Here is a 13,976-nt window from a genome sequence, read left to right on the forward strand (position 1 = left end):
AAATAATCCTATCGACCACTGAAGAAGCAAAAGTTATTTGAATGGTGGTGTCCCTCAGCCTTGCTAGTAATCTCCACTGCTGTCGTCATCAGATGCCCCAAGTTGGTTTCAATGCATGGCAACCCTAGGACACATAGGACTGTCCTGGCAGCTTAAGAAACCCTTTGAGGCAGCTCTCCTGTGTCTGTAAGGTTGCCGTGAGTGAGAACACACGTAACAGCACGCAACAGTGACAGCAAGCTTTGCGGAAGCAGAGTATGGAGTCCTGCTACTGCAGAACCACTAGATGGTGGGAACCTGCTACATTTTAGTTAATGGTTTAGCATTTAACCTTTGAGCTACCAGCAACTCTTTCTTGCTAAACCAACAAATGGACTGTTTACCCTAGGAAAGCAGCTGCATCGCAAGTCACGTGTCCACGCTTATTCCACAGTGATGATCTGTTCTTTAAACACATGCTGATAACTTGTAATATGCTTGCAGACCTACAACTATGTCTCCACTTATTCTTATCTTAGAAAGAATAAGTACGGTTTTCTATTTTATGCAATGAAGTCTTATCGAAACTACACAGAAAACATACCACTCACAACCGAAATGCCTACGTGAACGTGGCCGGTGAACTTGCTAGTTGACCATCCCTACTGCAAACACTAGCCAATATTCAGTTTTCATCAGAAAAGTTTCCCTGGGAACTTGAGGATAGATTTTAATCCACTGAGTATAAGACTTCATTAAATCAGCTCCTTAAAACAAGCATCACTAATCATTAGCCAGCAGGGGGTACTGAAGCGTGACACAGCAGCATTTTCTCCAGAGATGCTTTTGTTGTTTTTGCACAACTGTTTGCAGCCAGGTCTCAGAGGCCCTAACACACACACTACTGCCCAGAAACCACAAGCCGCTTCTTCCTGAGAGTCCAGGGGGAGCTACGTACTCTGTGTGTGTCTGTTTGCATAGGAAGTAGTCACAGAATTTGGCTCTAGATAATACAGCTTCAAGTCTAAATTAAGATCTGTTCCATCCAAAACCATGCTCCTCACCGCTTTCCTGTGTTCAAATGCAATTTGATTTTCCATAGGGATTTTTTTTCTCCCCACAACAAGTGTTCAGATTTCTATATGGGTGTTTGGCTTTGTCCTATTTCATCACTGGAGGAAACCTTTGTGGGCCTTTCATTTTAGGGAGCAATGGGCTAATTTGAGTGAGGCTGTGTGGACTCTTAAAAGTTGTCAGAAGAAACCATATCGGTGATTGGTCTTACCTCCTGATACAGGTCACTGAGATCTTCCTGGTGGGCTTGTTTAGAACATCCTGGAAACTCCCTAACACAGCACGAATCCGGTGGCCAGTCCATCTCCGTCATTTCCAACCAATCGGTGAAATACACGACTCCACAGCACTTGAACTGCAGAAGAACATTCACATTCAGGCACATTCTACTACAGAGAGAGTTGTCTGAATTTCCAAGAGATTAAAAGTTAGCTGTCTTATTTTTTAAAAAGTTTTAATTTGTAGTCGACTTAACCCAGAGGGAGACCTACATCTGTCAGCACCTCCTGGCATCTGTCAATTCTGTGCTGCTGACTGAAATGCAGGGAAGGAGCCAGCTGGCGCTCCAGTCCACAATGGATCACTTCGAACAGCCGCGTCCATAACACGGAAACACACATCAGGCAAGACTGAATCGTGTTCCCTGACTGCACGATCCTCCACAACTGAACCTACTTGTACCGCAGCAGGCTCATTCGCACTAACAGAAACGAATTGCTGCTATGTTGACTGTGTCGTCAAGTCCCTAGCCACTAAAGACTAGCCCTCCATCTATGGACATGTCAGCTCACCTGTCCCTGGGGGGTCAGTTCCAATTACAGCAGCCCTGTTGGCAGAACAGCTCCCTAGGGTCTCCACGGTTGTCAGTCTTCAGCGAAGCAGACTGTCACCTCCTTCTCCCGAGGAGCAACTGGTGGCCTTAAACTTCTAACCTTTTGGTTCCCAGTCAAACTCTGAGCTCCTGCTCTACCAGGGCTCCACGGCGAGTGATTTAATGGCTCAACATCAAATATTAGCTTAAAAGTTACCAATATCTCTGCAGACAGAGACCGACCACATCTTATGTTCACAAAGATGACCAGGCTTGTGTTGATTAACAAGGAAAATGTGCAGAAATGTTGGAGATAGAAACATAGGTTGGGCCAATTTTTATTTAACAAAGCGAGATACTTAAAATGATCATATCATCATAGTCTCAGAATAAAATGATGCCTCTTAATTTAATTGTGAAAGTTGGATTTAAGAAAATTTAATGTATTCTTATTTCACTGAAGCTCACTGCTGTCCAGGCGATTGCAATTCGTAGAGGCCCTAATTGGGGTTTCTGAGAATATAAATCTTTATGGGACCAGACAGCCTCATCTTTCTTTCTCCGGCTGAGTGGATAGTGAGCTGGAATTGCTGGTATTGTGGGTGGAAGGCCAAGGCGCTCTCTCTCTCTCTCTCTCTCTCTCTCTCTCTCTCTCACACACACACACACACACATACACACACACACACACACACACACACACACACAACCCGGCACCACCTGGAGCTGAGCACAAAATGTTCTCAGCTTCACATTTAGAAACGCTGCATGAGGATGTATGTAGATTAGATTCAGAACAATTACCTATGATGAGCAAAGTTCAGTCCTGGGGCAGAAAGGGATTAGTCTTTCTGTCTAGAGAGCCATGAGAAAGAAAATATGGCCAGTCACGGAGAAGAATTTTTTCCAGGAGTGATGGGCTCTGGGAATTGCGTAGTTGAGCTGGTAGATCTGTCTCCCACGTGAACACTGCATCATGAAGTATGATGTACCTACCGCCACCTCGAAGTCCACCCAAAATCAACTTTGACCAGTTCTGAACCGCTCACCCAACATGAAACAAGAAAAATACTCCTCATAACTCGGCATTTTCACTTTTATAAATAGCTATTTTTTTAAAAGAGAAAAATAAATCTTCCTAAGAATAATACAAATTAACTACTCCAAGTTATGCATATTATTAAAAATGGCCGAGAATCTTTCTTTTTAGTTCCAGCATTTTCCTTTTGTAATGTTCTGAAAACCATGTATAAGCCATAAATAGCACTGGAAAAAAATCTTTCAATGTGACCTGTATTTTCAATAGTTCATTGAGTACGCATACACACACAACACATAACACAAAGACTTTGCTTTCTAAAAATCACAAACGATGAGTATCTGGGTCTGTCTGTCAATCCCCAAGCCCAGAGCAAACCTCTTTCTCACCTCCTAGCATGATGTGTGCGTACCAGGCTGATGGCAGTCGGGCAGATCTGGGAGCAGTCTAGCCCCACGCACAATGCAGCAGCTTATTTATTCGGCCTTGTCCTGAAATGAGGTCTCCCACGTAAATGACTTCTCCAAATAACTTAAACATGCTGCTTGCAATGCCAGATCATTTTTTCCATGTTAATAACTCACTGAAAGCCTTTCTCTTTTTACTTAGTGGTTTTTCTCCTTCCACACAAGACACTGAGTTTGTACCCAAATGTTTCCTGAAGACTCCCCAAGAGAACCCCCGAGGAAATAACGCACTCCTGCAACTGCCGGGCTGCATCTTTGGAGCGGGCCGCGGGTAAAGACAGTGGAAGATTTGTGCGGGTGGCCTTTGGGGCTCGGGGTTGGAGCCCCATCGAGGGCACCTGACAAGCCCAGCGAAGCCGCTCCTTTGTAGACTTCCACCTCCTTTCCCGGCATGTTCTAGGGGCGTTGGGGGTGTCATGGCCTGGCGCAGCCGGGTGAAGTCAGTGGTTGGAAACCACCAGCCTCTCCATAGGAGGAAGAAGAGGCTTTCTCACCCTGTAAAGTCACAGGCTCAGTAACTCAGAGGCAGTTCTGCCCTGTCTTCCAGTCGCCACAAGTCGGAGTTGACTCAATGGCGGTGAGTTTGGTTTCTTGGCCATCCATCACATTGCAAGGGGGTGGCCGGCCCTTGCTAGCAGTGAGTCAAGCTCTCGAAACTGCCGCCATCGTGTCACAGATGAAGAAGCTGAGGTTTTGAAAAGTCAGGTAACTTGCCAAGGTCACAGGCCAGTTTGGGAGGAGCTTATTTATTCCAAAGCCCCTACTCTATTCATTGTCTCTTAAAAAGTTTTTTTTGAATTAAAAAATATTTATTTTTTTCAGGCTATCGAATAAATCCCTCTCTGGCTCACGTGAGATTCCACAGGTGGAGACTCGTGCACAGGTGCATGGCCAAGGTTGCCATCAGCTCTACAATGGAAGCGTCTGAAAGAGCAGCTCTTTCCGGAAGGGCTCTGCTTCTTTTCTGGTGAACGGGGCTGCAACCTGAAGGAGGACACGTACCACGGGACACGCTAAAAATAAGCGTGCTGCCGTGTCCAGTGCGGTGCATTGTCCATCTAGGCGGAGCCTCTTCAAGGGAAAGAAGAAAGCCTAACTGTGTTTTCTTACGGGTGGTTATCACGTTCTGCATCACCAGTTCCAGCAAACACAGAGCTCAAGGAAGGTCCTGCCCCGGCGGCAGCGACGGATCCGAGCTTACTCTGAATTCCCTCTGGCTCCAGTCATTTTCCCTTCATGTTGTTTTTAGTACAAATGCACAATAAACAAACAAAGTTAGGATAGGAAGCATTTAAATCAACAGGAAATCTGGGCTGTGGAGATCATCTGCACCATCTCAACAACTATGAGACAGAGAGCCAGATACGAAGGCTGTCCTGGACTTGAACCTCTGCTTCGATCCAGGACCATCCAACTGAGCGGACAGGCAGACATCTACCCTCTATGCCCCTACAGTGGAAGACACGGATCCTCACATTCGCCCTGACTCAAGTCTACGAGAAATGAAAGAAAAACATGTGACCCTCTAGCATGCCCCCCCAAGCTAAGAGAAAACTGCATTGGACATTCACGCTCATCTGGGAGATGAGCTTTCTTTGAAGCAAGAGAGATGGTTAAATTCAAGCCCCCAGCTATTACACGTCTAAATATCGTCCTCATTGGACACGAATACTGGTACCTGGCTATGGTGCCCTTAGGTGAGAACACAGAAGGAGCTTGTATACTTTGTAATGTGATTGTTAATAATCAAACTCTAAATGAAGTAAGTAAAACTGGTGAGTTCATTCAATCTTCTCAACAACATGAGGCAGGTAATCTCCCTACATACCATACAATTATTAAGATGTGTGTCAACCTCACAAACAATCGATTTCAGAACATTTTCTTCTCATCCTCATTGTGGTTAGCTCCCCATTTCCCCCCACCATGTCCCCTGGACAATTGCAATCCAGTAACGGTCTCCATAGAACTCTCTTTCCTGGGGTTTGTATACAGAAAATCATACATAACACAAACAGGAAGCAAAGAAACAAAATAAAAATCACAATGACTAGCCAAAACAAACAAAGAGCCCTCCATCAAAAAGAATGCAGAACATATTACAACTTTAACATGGGTCACAAAGGGAGCTCAAATGATAAAACCTTACACTTCAACGTCATGATGTGGGGCCAGTTACTTTTATCAACCCCACTTTACAGGTAAGGAAGCCGGGGCTTAGGGAGGTCAAGTAAACCACAGGATGCAATGGTAAGAACAGGCAACCGTGGAAGGATTTGAACCCATGTCTTTCTAACTAGAAACATCATGCCCTTAATGACACAGCAAATCCTAATTCTTAAATAAGGAGCACAATTTTGGGTGGAGCAAGTTAGTCCTGACAGTTATGAATAAATTATCAATTCAAAAAAGAAATTTAGTATTGATCAAGTAACTTCCCTGTCCATGAAAAACTTCACAGTAATTTAGCCAAATGACTTCTCAGATATCCTCAAATGAATCTGGGGAAGTGAAGGAAAGCGGGGCATGGAGTGATATGTGGCACTCCTCAAGAAGGCACGGCATTGTGGGTAATTGAACCGCAGACGTAACTTTCCAGCAAGGAGAAAAGTTACTGAGGCCAACGTTTGGGGTGGGTGTTTCCAATGTGGGCCCCTCCTCTGTGCACTCGCCCTCAGAGCTCCGAGCCCTTACCTCTCTCTGAAAGAAGTTCCAAGCATGGGTCAGCCATCGGTATCTTGGTGCGCCGTAATTGGTCATCCGAGCTTTCAAAGTGACCATATCTGACCACTGCACGGGCACCTGGGGGTCAAAAGCATGATGTCAACAACCGTAGCACGCATGCAGGTGCATGCACGCGTGCTTAAAACATGCTTCAACTGAGAGTATTATAAGTGTGTGTGTGTGTGTGTGTGTGTGTGTGTGTGCGTGTGTCACCTAATTTACACTTGGGGGTGCCAAATACTGACTGATTGTGCTAGTTACATAACCTGGTGTCAATTGGGACTTGATAGGATTAAGAGTGAAGGGGTGGGGTCTAGTCTGTCCATCGGATCATATCCAATTGGGCCTCTGTGTAGGTATGACTTTCTCCTGAGAATTCTGGGAATTCCTGGATTTTCCTCTCTGGAGGCAGGAGACACACTCTTACTCTACTGACTTCCTTGGAGACGCTCGACTGGCAAGACACAAGGCTGATGCCCTGCAAGACATCCCTGAGGAGAAACCACAAAGAACTACCCTGGAAATGCCACTGGACCCAGAAGACTTCCATCCCACTGGCCCGTGATCTTCTTGCATTCAGCTCATTGCATGTGTTTCGTGAGTCAGAAAAGGACTTTATAGATTGGTATCAGACATATGGGCTAATATCTGACTTATGGACTTGATCTGGACTGGTCTGGGATGTTTCCTCAGTATTTAATGGCTCTTGTATATAAACCTCTTTCTTATTCACATATGCGTGTTTATTAATTTGTTTCTCTAGTCTTCCCGGACTAACATGGAGACAAAACTCTAAATGCAGTGTTTGTACTAACTGATGAGGTACTTGGTACAGAATAATGAAAACCTATCTCAGTCCCAGTAACAAGGAAGCTCAAAAACCAGTAGGTTTATATCCCAGAATATCCCTGGAAACCACTCCTAAGCAATGACCCCTTGAGAGACATGACCTTGGGTCTGATTTCATCCTGCTACCACGTTGTTCTTTGAAGTGCTTGGAGACAGTGAAATGAAGGGAGATGGTTAGCTCGAGCCAGATCTTATCCTGGAGTAATTTTGTAAGCACCTTTCACCAATTGGATTTAGGAAGCATGCTACTATTTTAGAGAGAACCGCGTTTGACTGTAAGCGTTTTGGGTGCCTCTAATTTCAAGTCAGCCAGCACCATGTCTATTAGCATGTTTCATCATGTCAGACTTTCCCATAAGCAGCTGGCAAGAGCAGAGATCAGCATGTCACGCTGTGTTGCAGCCAGGGGGCCAGAGCAGGAAGTAAGGCAAGCAATTCCGAGCCTGCCACATTGGTGGCGTTAAAGCAACTCTTTGGAAATTGGACACACATCTCTATCTGCTTCATGGTGTCAGAGAGACCTGCCTTGAAAAAACAAGCAAAGCATTTAGCAAGTGAAGAAAGGTTCATGAGGAGAAAAAAAAAAAAAAGGAAGAGGAGAGGTGAGTCCACACAGCACAGATAGAGCTTGAGACCAGCATTGCTCTGAGGTCTTCTAAAATGGACCGCCCTGTCAATAGACGCCCAAACCGGTCACTGCCAGCGAGTTAATTCCAACTCACAGCAGCCTGACAGGACAGGGCAGAACTGTCCTTGTGGGTTTCTGAAATGGCAATGCTTTACGGAACTGTAAAGCCTCCTCTTCCTCTCCCGGGGAGAGGCTGGTGGTTTCAAACTGCTGATCTTGCGGTTAACAGCCTAACATGTACGGTCTGAGCCACCAGGCTCTTCCCAGCAAAAGAAGTCTTTTTTTTGTTTCTTAAATCATTTTATTGGGGGCTCATAGACCTCTTATCACAATCCTTCCATCCATCCATCCATTGTGTCAAGCACATTTGTTGCCATCATCATTCTCAAAATATTTTCTATTTGAGCCCTTGGTATCACCTCATTTTTCCCCCTCCTTCCCTTCCCTCCCTCACAAACTCTTGATATTTCATAAATTATTATTATTTGTTCATGTCTTACACTGACCGATGTCTCCCTTCACCCACATTTCTGTTGTCCGTCCACCAGGGAGGGGTTTATATGTAGATCATCGTGATCGGTTCCCCCTTTCTCCCCCTACCTTTCCCTTACCCTCCTGGTATGGCTACTCTCATTATTGGTCCTGAGGAATTTATCTGTCCTGGATTCCCTGTGTTTCCAGCTCTTAGCTGTACCTGCGTACGTGCTATGGTCTAGCTGGATTTGTAAGGTAGAATTGGGATCATGATAGTTGGGGGGAGGACACATTTAGGAACTAGAGGAAAGATGTATGTTTCATCATTGCTACACTGCACCCTGACTGGCTCTTCTCCTCCCCACGACCCTTCCGTAAGGGGATATCCAGTTGCCAACAGATGGGCTTTGGGTCTCCACTCGGCACTCCCCCTCTTTCACAATGAAGGCATTTTTTCATGCCTGACCACAGAAGTTCTCCACTCCTCGCTGCCCCTGCCCATTTTCGATGGCCTGAAAATATGCAATACCAAAAAAAACCACCCAAGTTCATTAGGTTATCCAAAGTTAAAGCTACTTTCTATAAATTACTAATGTTGCATATCCTTTCAAAGTTAGATAAATTCTCTCAAAACAAAACTCGCCGCCATTGAGTCAATTCTGACTGATAGCGAATACAAGTGGCCCATGTGGTTTTCCAAGGCTGTAGACCTTTCCCAGAGCAGAAAACATCGTCGTTCTCCCAAGCAGAAACTGGGGACTTCAAACTGGTGGCCTTGGGGTTTAACAGCGCAATGCACAATCCACTACGCCACCAAGGCTCTTTGATAAGGCCCTAGAAATTAATTATCAGGGGGAAAATCCTATTGTTGACAGATTTTATCTAGAGAAAGAATAATGAGTAGGAGGTGGCCGTGAATAAACCAACAGAAAGACAAAGGAAAGAGACAGACAGCCTGATTTCGTTTAGTAGAACGGTTGATTTTATTTTACGTTTCAAAATAAAACATGGCTGGCTCCCCGCTGGGACCACAAATGATCTGAGACGAAAATGGCCAGACACAGGGAAGACGACGACTGAGGTTCTGGCACCAGATCCTGGGGTCTGGCCACAGATTAGAACACACACTCATTAGTTACTTGCCTGGAACGGCCAACAGCACAAAGCCCATTCTATGTGAAGACTGGGTTTTGAAAAATTTGGCAGATAATAAACTTTAATGGCACTTTTCATTCACACTGCTATTCGTGTAAAAGCAATAAAAAGAATCCGGCCAGCCTCTTTCTCTAAAGGACTGTGCTCCACAGTTCCCACTCAGATGGCCCTCGTTCCATCCTCGGGACTTCCTGGGCAGCTTTGCAAAGCCACGCAGAGGCGTCTGCCTTCAGCTACGTAGGCAGAATGCACCCTTTTAGTACTAAGAAGCTGTTTGCAAGACAGCTAACTCCAGAGTGTAAGAACAGTATAAATTCCGTTCCATTTCTTCATGGTTCTTCAATTACGTTAGAATCAAAACATTTCTTTTCAAGTACCTAAAAGTAACTCTTTTTGAACAAGTTGTCTCAGGAGATGAATTAAATGTCCCAATAATACGTGCACCATACAATCCATTGGAAAAAAAATCTATAGCCAGTAATTTTATTTAGAAAAACCGAGAATGGTTTCTTTAATTTATGAAAAAGAATACTATTCAATCCTAAAGTAAAGAGTATGAAGAAGTAATTATAAGACTTACTGTCTTTTACTTAAATGTCAAGAATAGGAATGCATTATTTGAAAATAAAATTAATTAGAGAGATAACCATTTTACCTACAACATATAGAAACTAAATCCCTGGAACTGTTTTTCACCCATCACTCCCCTAATTATACAATGAGTCTAGAAATGGGGTAGAACTATGATTCATTTAAAAAAAAACTCACTGCCACGAAGTTGATGCCAATTCCTAGCAACACTGTGTGCAGGGCAAGGTAGAACTGTCCCTGAGCATCTAACTCTGAAAGGGGATCAGAAAGTCTAGTGTTTCCCCTGTGGAGCAGCTGGTGGTTTCAAACTGCTGGTCTTGCGAGTCACGGCCCAATGTGTAACCACTATGCCACCAAAGTTCCTCTCAAAGGCAGCAATAAAATTCCTCTTTAAACAGCAGCTTTTGCTTTGAAAAACATTGATTCTTGTAACTTTCTATTGAACAAGTTAAAATCTTCCATGTTTTAAAAACAAATGTCAATAGGAAAAGAAACATGAATTCAACCTTCTCTCTGAGTGCTGTCATCCTGAGCTCCAGGCGGCTGATGATGCCATAGCGCGCATGTTGGAATGTGTGGGCTATCTGTGTGTCTGAGTATCACTTTACATTCAAAGCAGCCTCACAGGAGAGTAGCAGGTTCAACACAGAGTCTTTAATAAAGGAGTCAGTACTAGACACAACTTCAGTTTGATGATAAAGGGGCCAAAATGTCTCTTTTCTCTTGGAAATAAATAACCTCCCCTCTTTGCTCACTGGTGTTCAAATTTTATAGTGCTTGAGAGGTCCCTGCGGAACTTGTCACAAATGCAAATGCCCATCCCCCCACCGCTGTGGGCCTGGTGGCAGTCTGGTAATGATTTTGTCTGAGGAAGACCCCTGATGACTCCTGATGCCAATGGCTCAAGGGACATGTGCTGCAAACCACCTCTTAGGAAACACAACTATTCACAGAAGGGATAATGGCCTGGCTCCACCAGAAGAGCCAGCCGTCGCCAGCACCCTCAGGTGCAGGAGCCCCTTGGTGATATATGTACCTATGAACCAAGTAAGCATTAAGCAAGCAGACCCAATACAGTCAGCCAACTGACTTGTAACAAGTTTAGATTGAGAAACCCTTAGTCTCATTCATTTTAAGATATTTGTAAAGGACATTCCGTTGTGATTACACCGCTCGTGTAAAGGCAATTTAACCATGGGGGCGGGACATGTTCTGAAATGGGCGTGGTAATGATTGTACAATTCTCCTTGATGTGATTGAAGGATGGATTAACCTACTGAACTGTATGATTTGTACACCATGTGCCAATAAAACTGTTTAAAAAATCAAATAAAACAATTTTTAAAAGATTGCATAACAGCAACAAAACGGGTATTCCAGCAGCTTTAACTAATAAAATTGGAAGAAAATTTTAAAAAGGCTCAAAGTTGTTTCCAGTAGCAAATCTCGGGCTCTGGCAGTGTTTCTAGCCTGCACGGAATACACAGCAACTCTTCCGCACACATCTTACAGTGGGAGGCCTTTGGCCTTTGGCTCCCGGGAGTGGACAGCTGAGGTTAGCATCCACTGTAAATGTTTTGTTGATAATTGGGGTGCAAGTTTTTGGCAGGATTTCCAAAAGTGGGCACTATCACCTCCTAACGGGTGCTGGAACAATCCGGAGGGTTGGGGAGGGCGGAGCTGCAAAAACAGATTTAAAGCTCTCACTGCCACTGAGTTGAGTCCAACTGAAAGCCACCCCATAGGTCAGGGTAGAACTGCCCTCTGTGAGTTCCCTAGACTGTAAACCTTTATGAGAATAGAAAGTCTCATCTTTCCCCCATGGAGTGGCCAATCATTTAGAACCACAGACCCTGCAGTTAGCAGCCCAATGCATAGCCCACTGCATCATTTGCAAAAGCAGATGCCTACACCTTATCCTGACTAAAGGGCAATAGAACGGAAGTTTTTAATTGCCAGGGCGTGCTGAGAAGTTATTTTTCTGAAAATGTTGCAGTAGGTAAAATTAGTTTGGGAACCTATGGTTTACTGGGCAGATAATCAGTTTTACATCCCATAATTCATCTTCATTTGGTTTCATCTTCTTCATTATAATCCTCTTAATGTATCATCTTGTATCCCACTTCTTCCCTGTGCTTCCTGTTTCCATTCTTCTTTCTCTCCTACACTTCTGAACGTGGTCCTTGGGTAAGGGCTGCCCTTTTGATCTCAAATAGTTAAACATTCTACAGAGTGTGTATCTCACTAGTGTTATTATTCCTCCTATTGGCTAAAATGTGATCCAGTCATAGTCATCCTGTACATTAGTTGCCACAGAATTCGTTGTGCCACATCGCAATAAGCATACAGATTAATGTCTATATTTCTCCAAAGTAAGAGATGTGGAAGGCTACGCTGGATGTGGTTTTAGATTGTGTCGGCTCCCATGTTGAACTCACCGTCATTTCCTGCTCATAGGTCCAAACACCACAAGCCAGTTCCACACAGAAAATGACGAGCAAACTTCCAAAGTACTAGAGGGGAACAGACAAGGATGCCAGTTAGCACAGAATTAATGCAAAACACGGCCATTAGAAATGAGCTTCGTGTTTTGGGTGGTGTGCTTATCTCGTGGAAAAGTCAACACAGGCCCGTCTTCATGAAGCTTCTTTGGGAACAGCTGGGGGAAATTTCAGGAAAATTAGAGACATCTAGAGGCAACATCAAATACTCACCTGAGTGGGTCCTTGCTTAATATTCACTTTCTGGAACAAATCCTTTATAAATACTGATGCTTTAATCAAGTTAATCTACAGTTTGCAAGTTATAGTTTGATGAAGTATACTCGGCTTCTACAAACTGTGGGTAAGAAATTGATCCTGATCCCCCACCCCAAAAGGTGGGCTTGACAAATTCAAGTCTATAGCTATCAGCAGCTATTGGCTCATCATTCCAGACAAAGGGACCTCCTTCCTTCATTCTTAGAAAAATCCAGGATAGGGTAAAATTTAGATTACCAATCATGTTAAAATACTTATTAAGTGTCTATTATGTGGAAAGCATTTGAGATCTGAACATCCAATAATGCATACAGCAAAGACACAACAAAGTTGGATGTGACTTCAAAATAAAAGTCAAGATAAAAATTCAGAAGCGTCCTATGAAACAGGAGCATGTTCCCAAAAGTTCACAGGAAATAATTGATTTCAATGATAATGACCTTTTCCCTCCAACCTTCTGGGAGCCCCGCGGAGAGCTGTGTGCCGGGCCTGAAGACCAGAGAGGATTGTTACAGAGAGATGAGAGCATTCCGAGTACACATGAACAAGTGGGCAGAGGCAGCGGCAAAGTAGTAAAATAAATGTTCAGGAAACAGATCCATCTAATTCTAGTGGGTGGTCACAAAGAAAACTGGTAGGAGACCAAATGTGACAGGTAGATTGGAGCCAGATGACAGAGGGCCTTAAGTAAAGAGCTAATGGGTTCTCAACGTATCCTGTAGGTAATGAAGAGATCTCGTTGGATAGACAAATGTGGTGTGCAGATTAAATGATGGCAGTGCTCTAAGTGGATCGGGAGGAAAGGCTAGGGGGTGGTGGTGGTGGTGGTGGTGGTGGTGGTGGTGGTGGTGGTGGTGGTGGTGGTGGTGGTGGTGGTGGTGTGTGTGAAGGGATGGGGTGGGGGTGAGGGGCTGATGGATGCCTTGCTGATGTTTGGGGCCTTCCAGAGATCTTGGCTGCCCTTGGGACCCTGAACGACAGCCGAACTTCCCCGCAGGGTTCTGAGGGGTAGTCTTTAGGTATGAAGATGTTCAGGTCTGTCTTCTGAGGAGCTCCTCCATCCTCTTAGCTAGCAGCTGAGCACACTGCACCACTGGGACTTCTCAAAGGATCCCTCAGAAAGCAGGGAAGGGGAGGCATTCAATGCAGACCTGGTGGTGTAGTGGTTAGATATCGGGCTGTGGTCCAAGAGGGCGCAGTTTGAAACCACCTGCTGGTCTGAGGGAGAAAGACTGGACTTTATACCCCCATAGGCACTGACTGTCTGAAACTCACAGGGGCAGTTCCATGCTGTCCTGTGAGGTTATCTATGCGTCAGCATCGCCTCCACAGCAGTGATTCTGCTTGTTTTTGAGCTGATTAATTATTGAGATGGTGGCATTGCACATTCATGAGGGTAGGAGGAGATTAAAAAAAGATAGAGCAA

The 13,976-nt window shown here is 44.5% G+C and overlaps 1 protein-coding gene across 2 annotated transcripts in view; it reads right to left on the bottom strand.

Moving 5' to 3' along the window:
• The window catches only part of TSPAN12 (tetraspanin 12), a 62,762-nt gene that overhangs the window by 10,714 nt on the left and 38,072 nt on the right, over positions 1 to 13,976 (bottom strand). For both annotated transcript variants that reach the window (XM_075558603.1, XM_075558604.1), the window contains exons 5-7: positions 12,230 to 12,304; positions 6,065 to 6,172; positions 1,265 to 1,408 (exon numbers count right to left, since the gene is read on the bottom strand). In XM_075558603.1, the coding sequence (XP_075414718.1) occupies positions 1,265 to 1,408; positions 6,065 to 6,172; positions 12,230 to 12,304 (327 nt within the window). The remainder of the gene's footprint in view (positions 1 to 1,264; positions 1,409 to 6,064; positions 6,173 to 12,229; positions 12,305 to 13,976) is intronic.

The sequence above is a fragment of the Tenrec ecaudatus genome, chromosome 9 (genome assembly GCF_050624435.1).
Source record: "Tenrec ecaudatus isolate mTenEca1 chromosome 9, mTenEca1.hap1, whole genome shotgun sequence".
Taxonomy (NCBI): domain Eukaryota; kingdom Metazoa; phylum Chordata; class Mammalia; order Afrosoricida; family Tenrecidae; genus Tenrec; species Tenrec ecaudatus.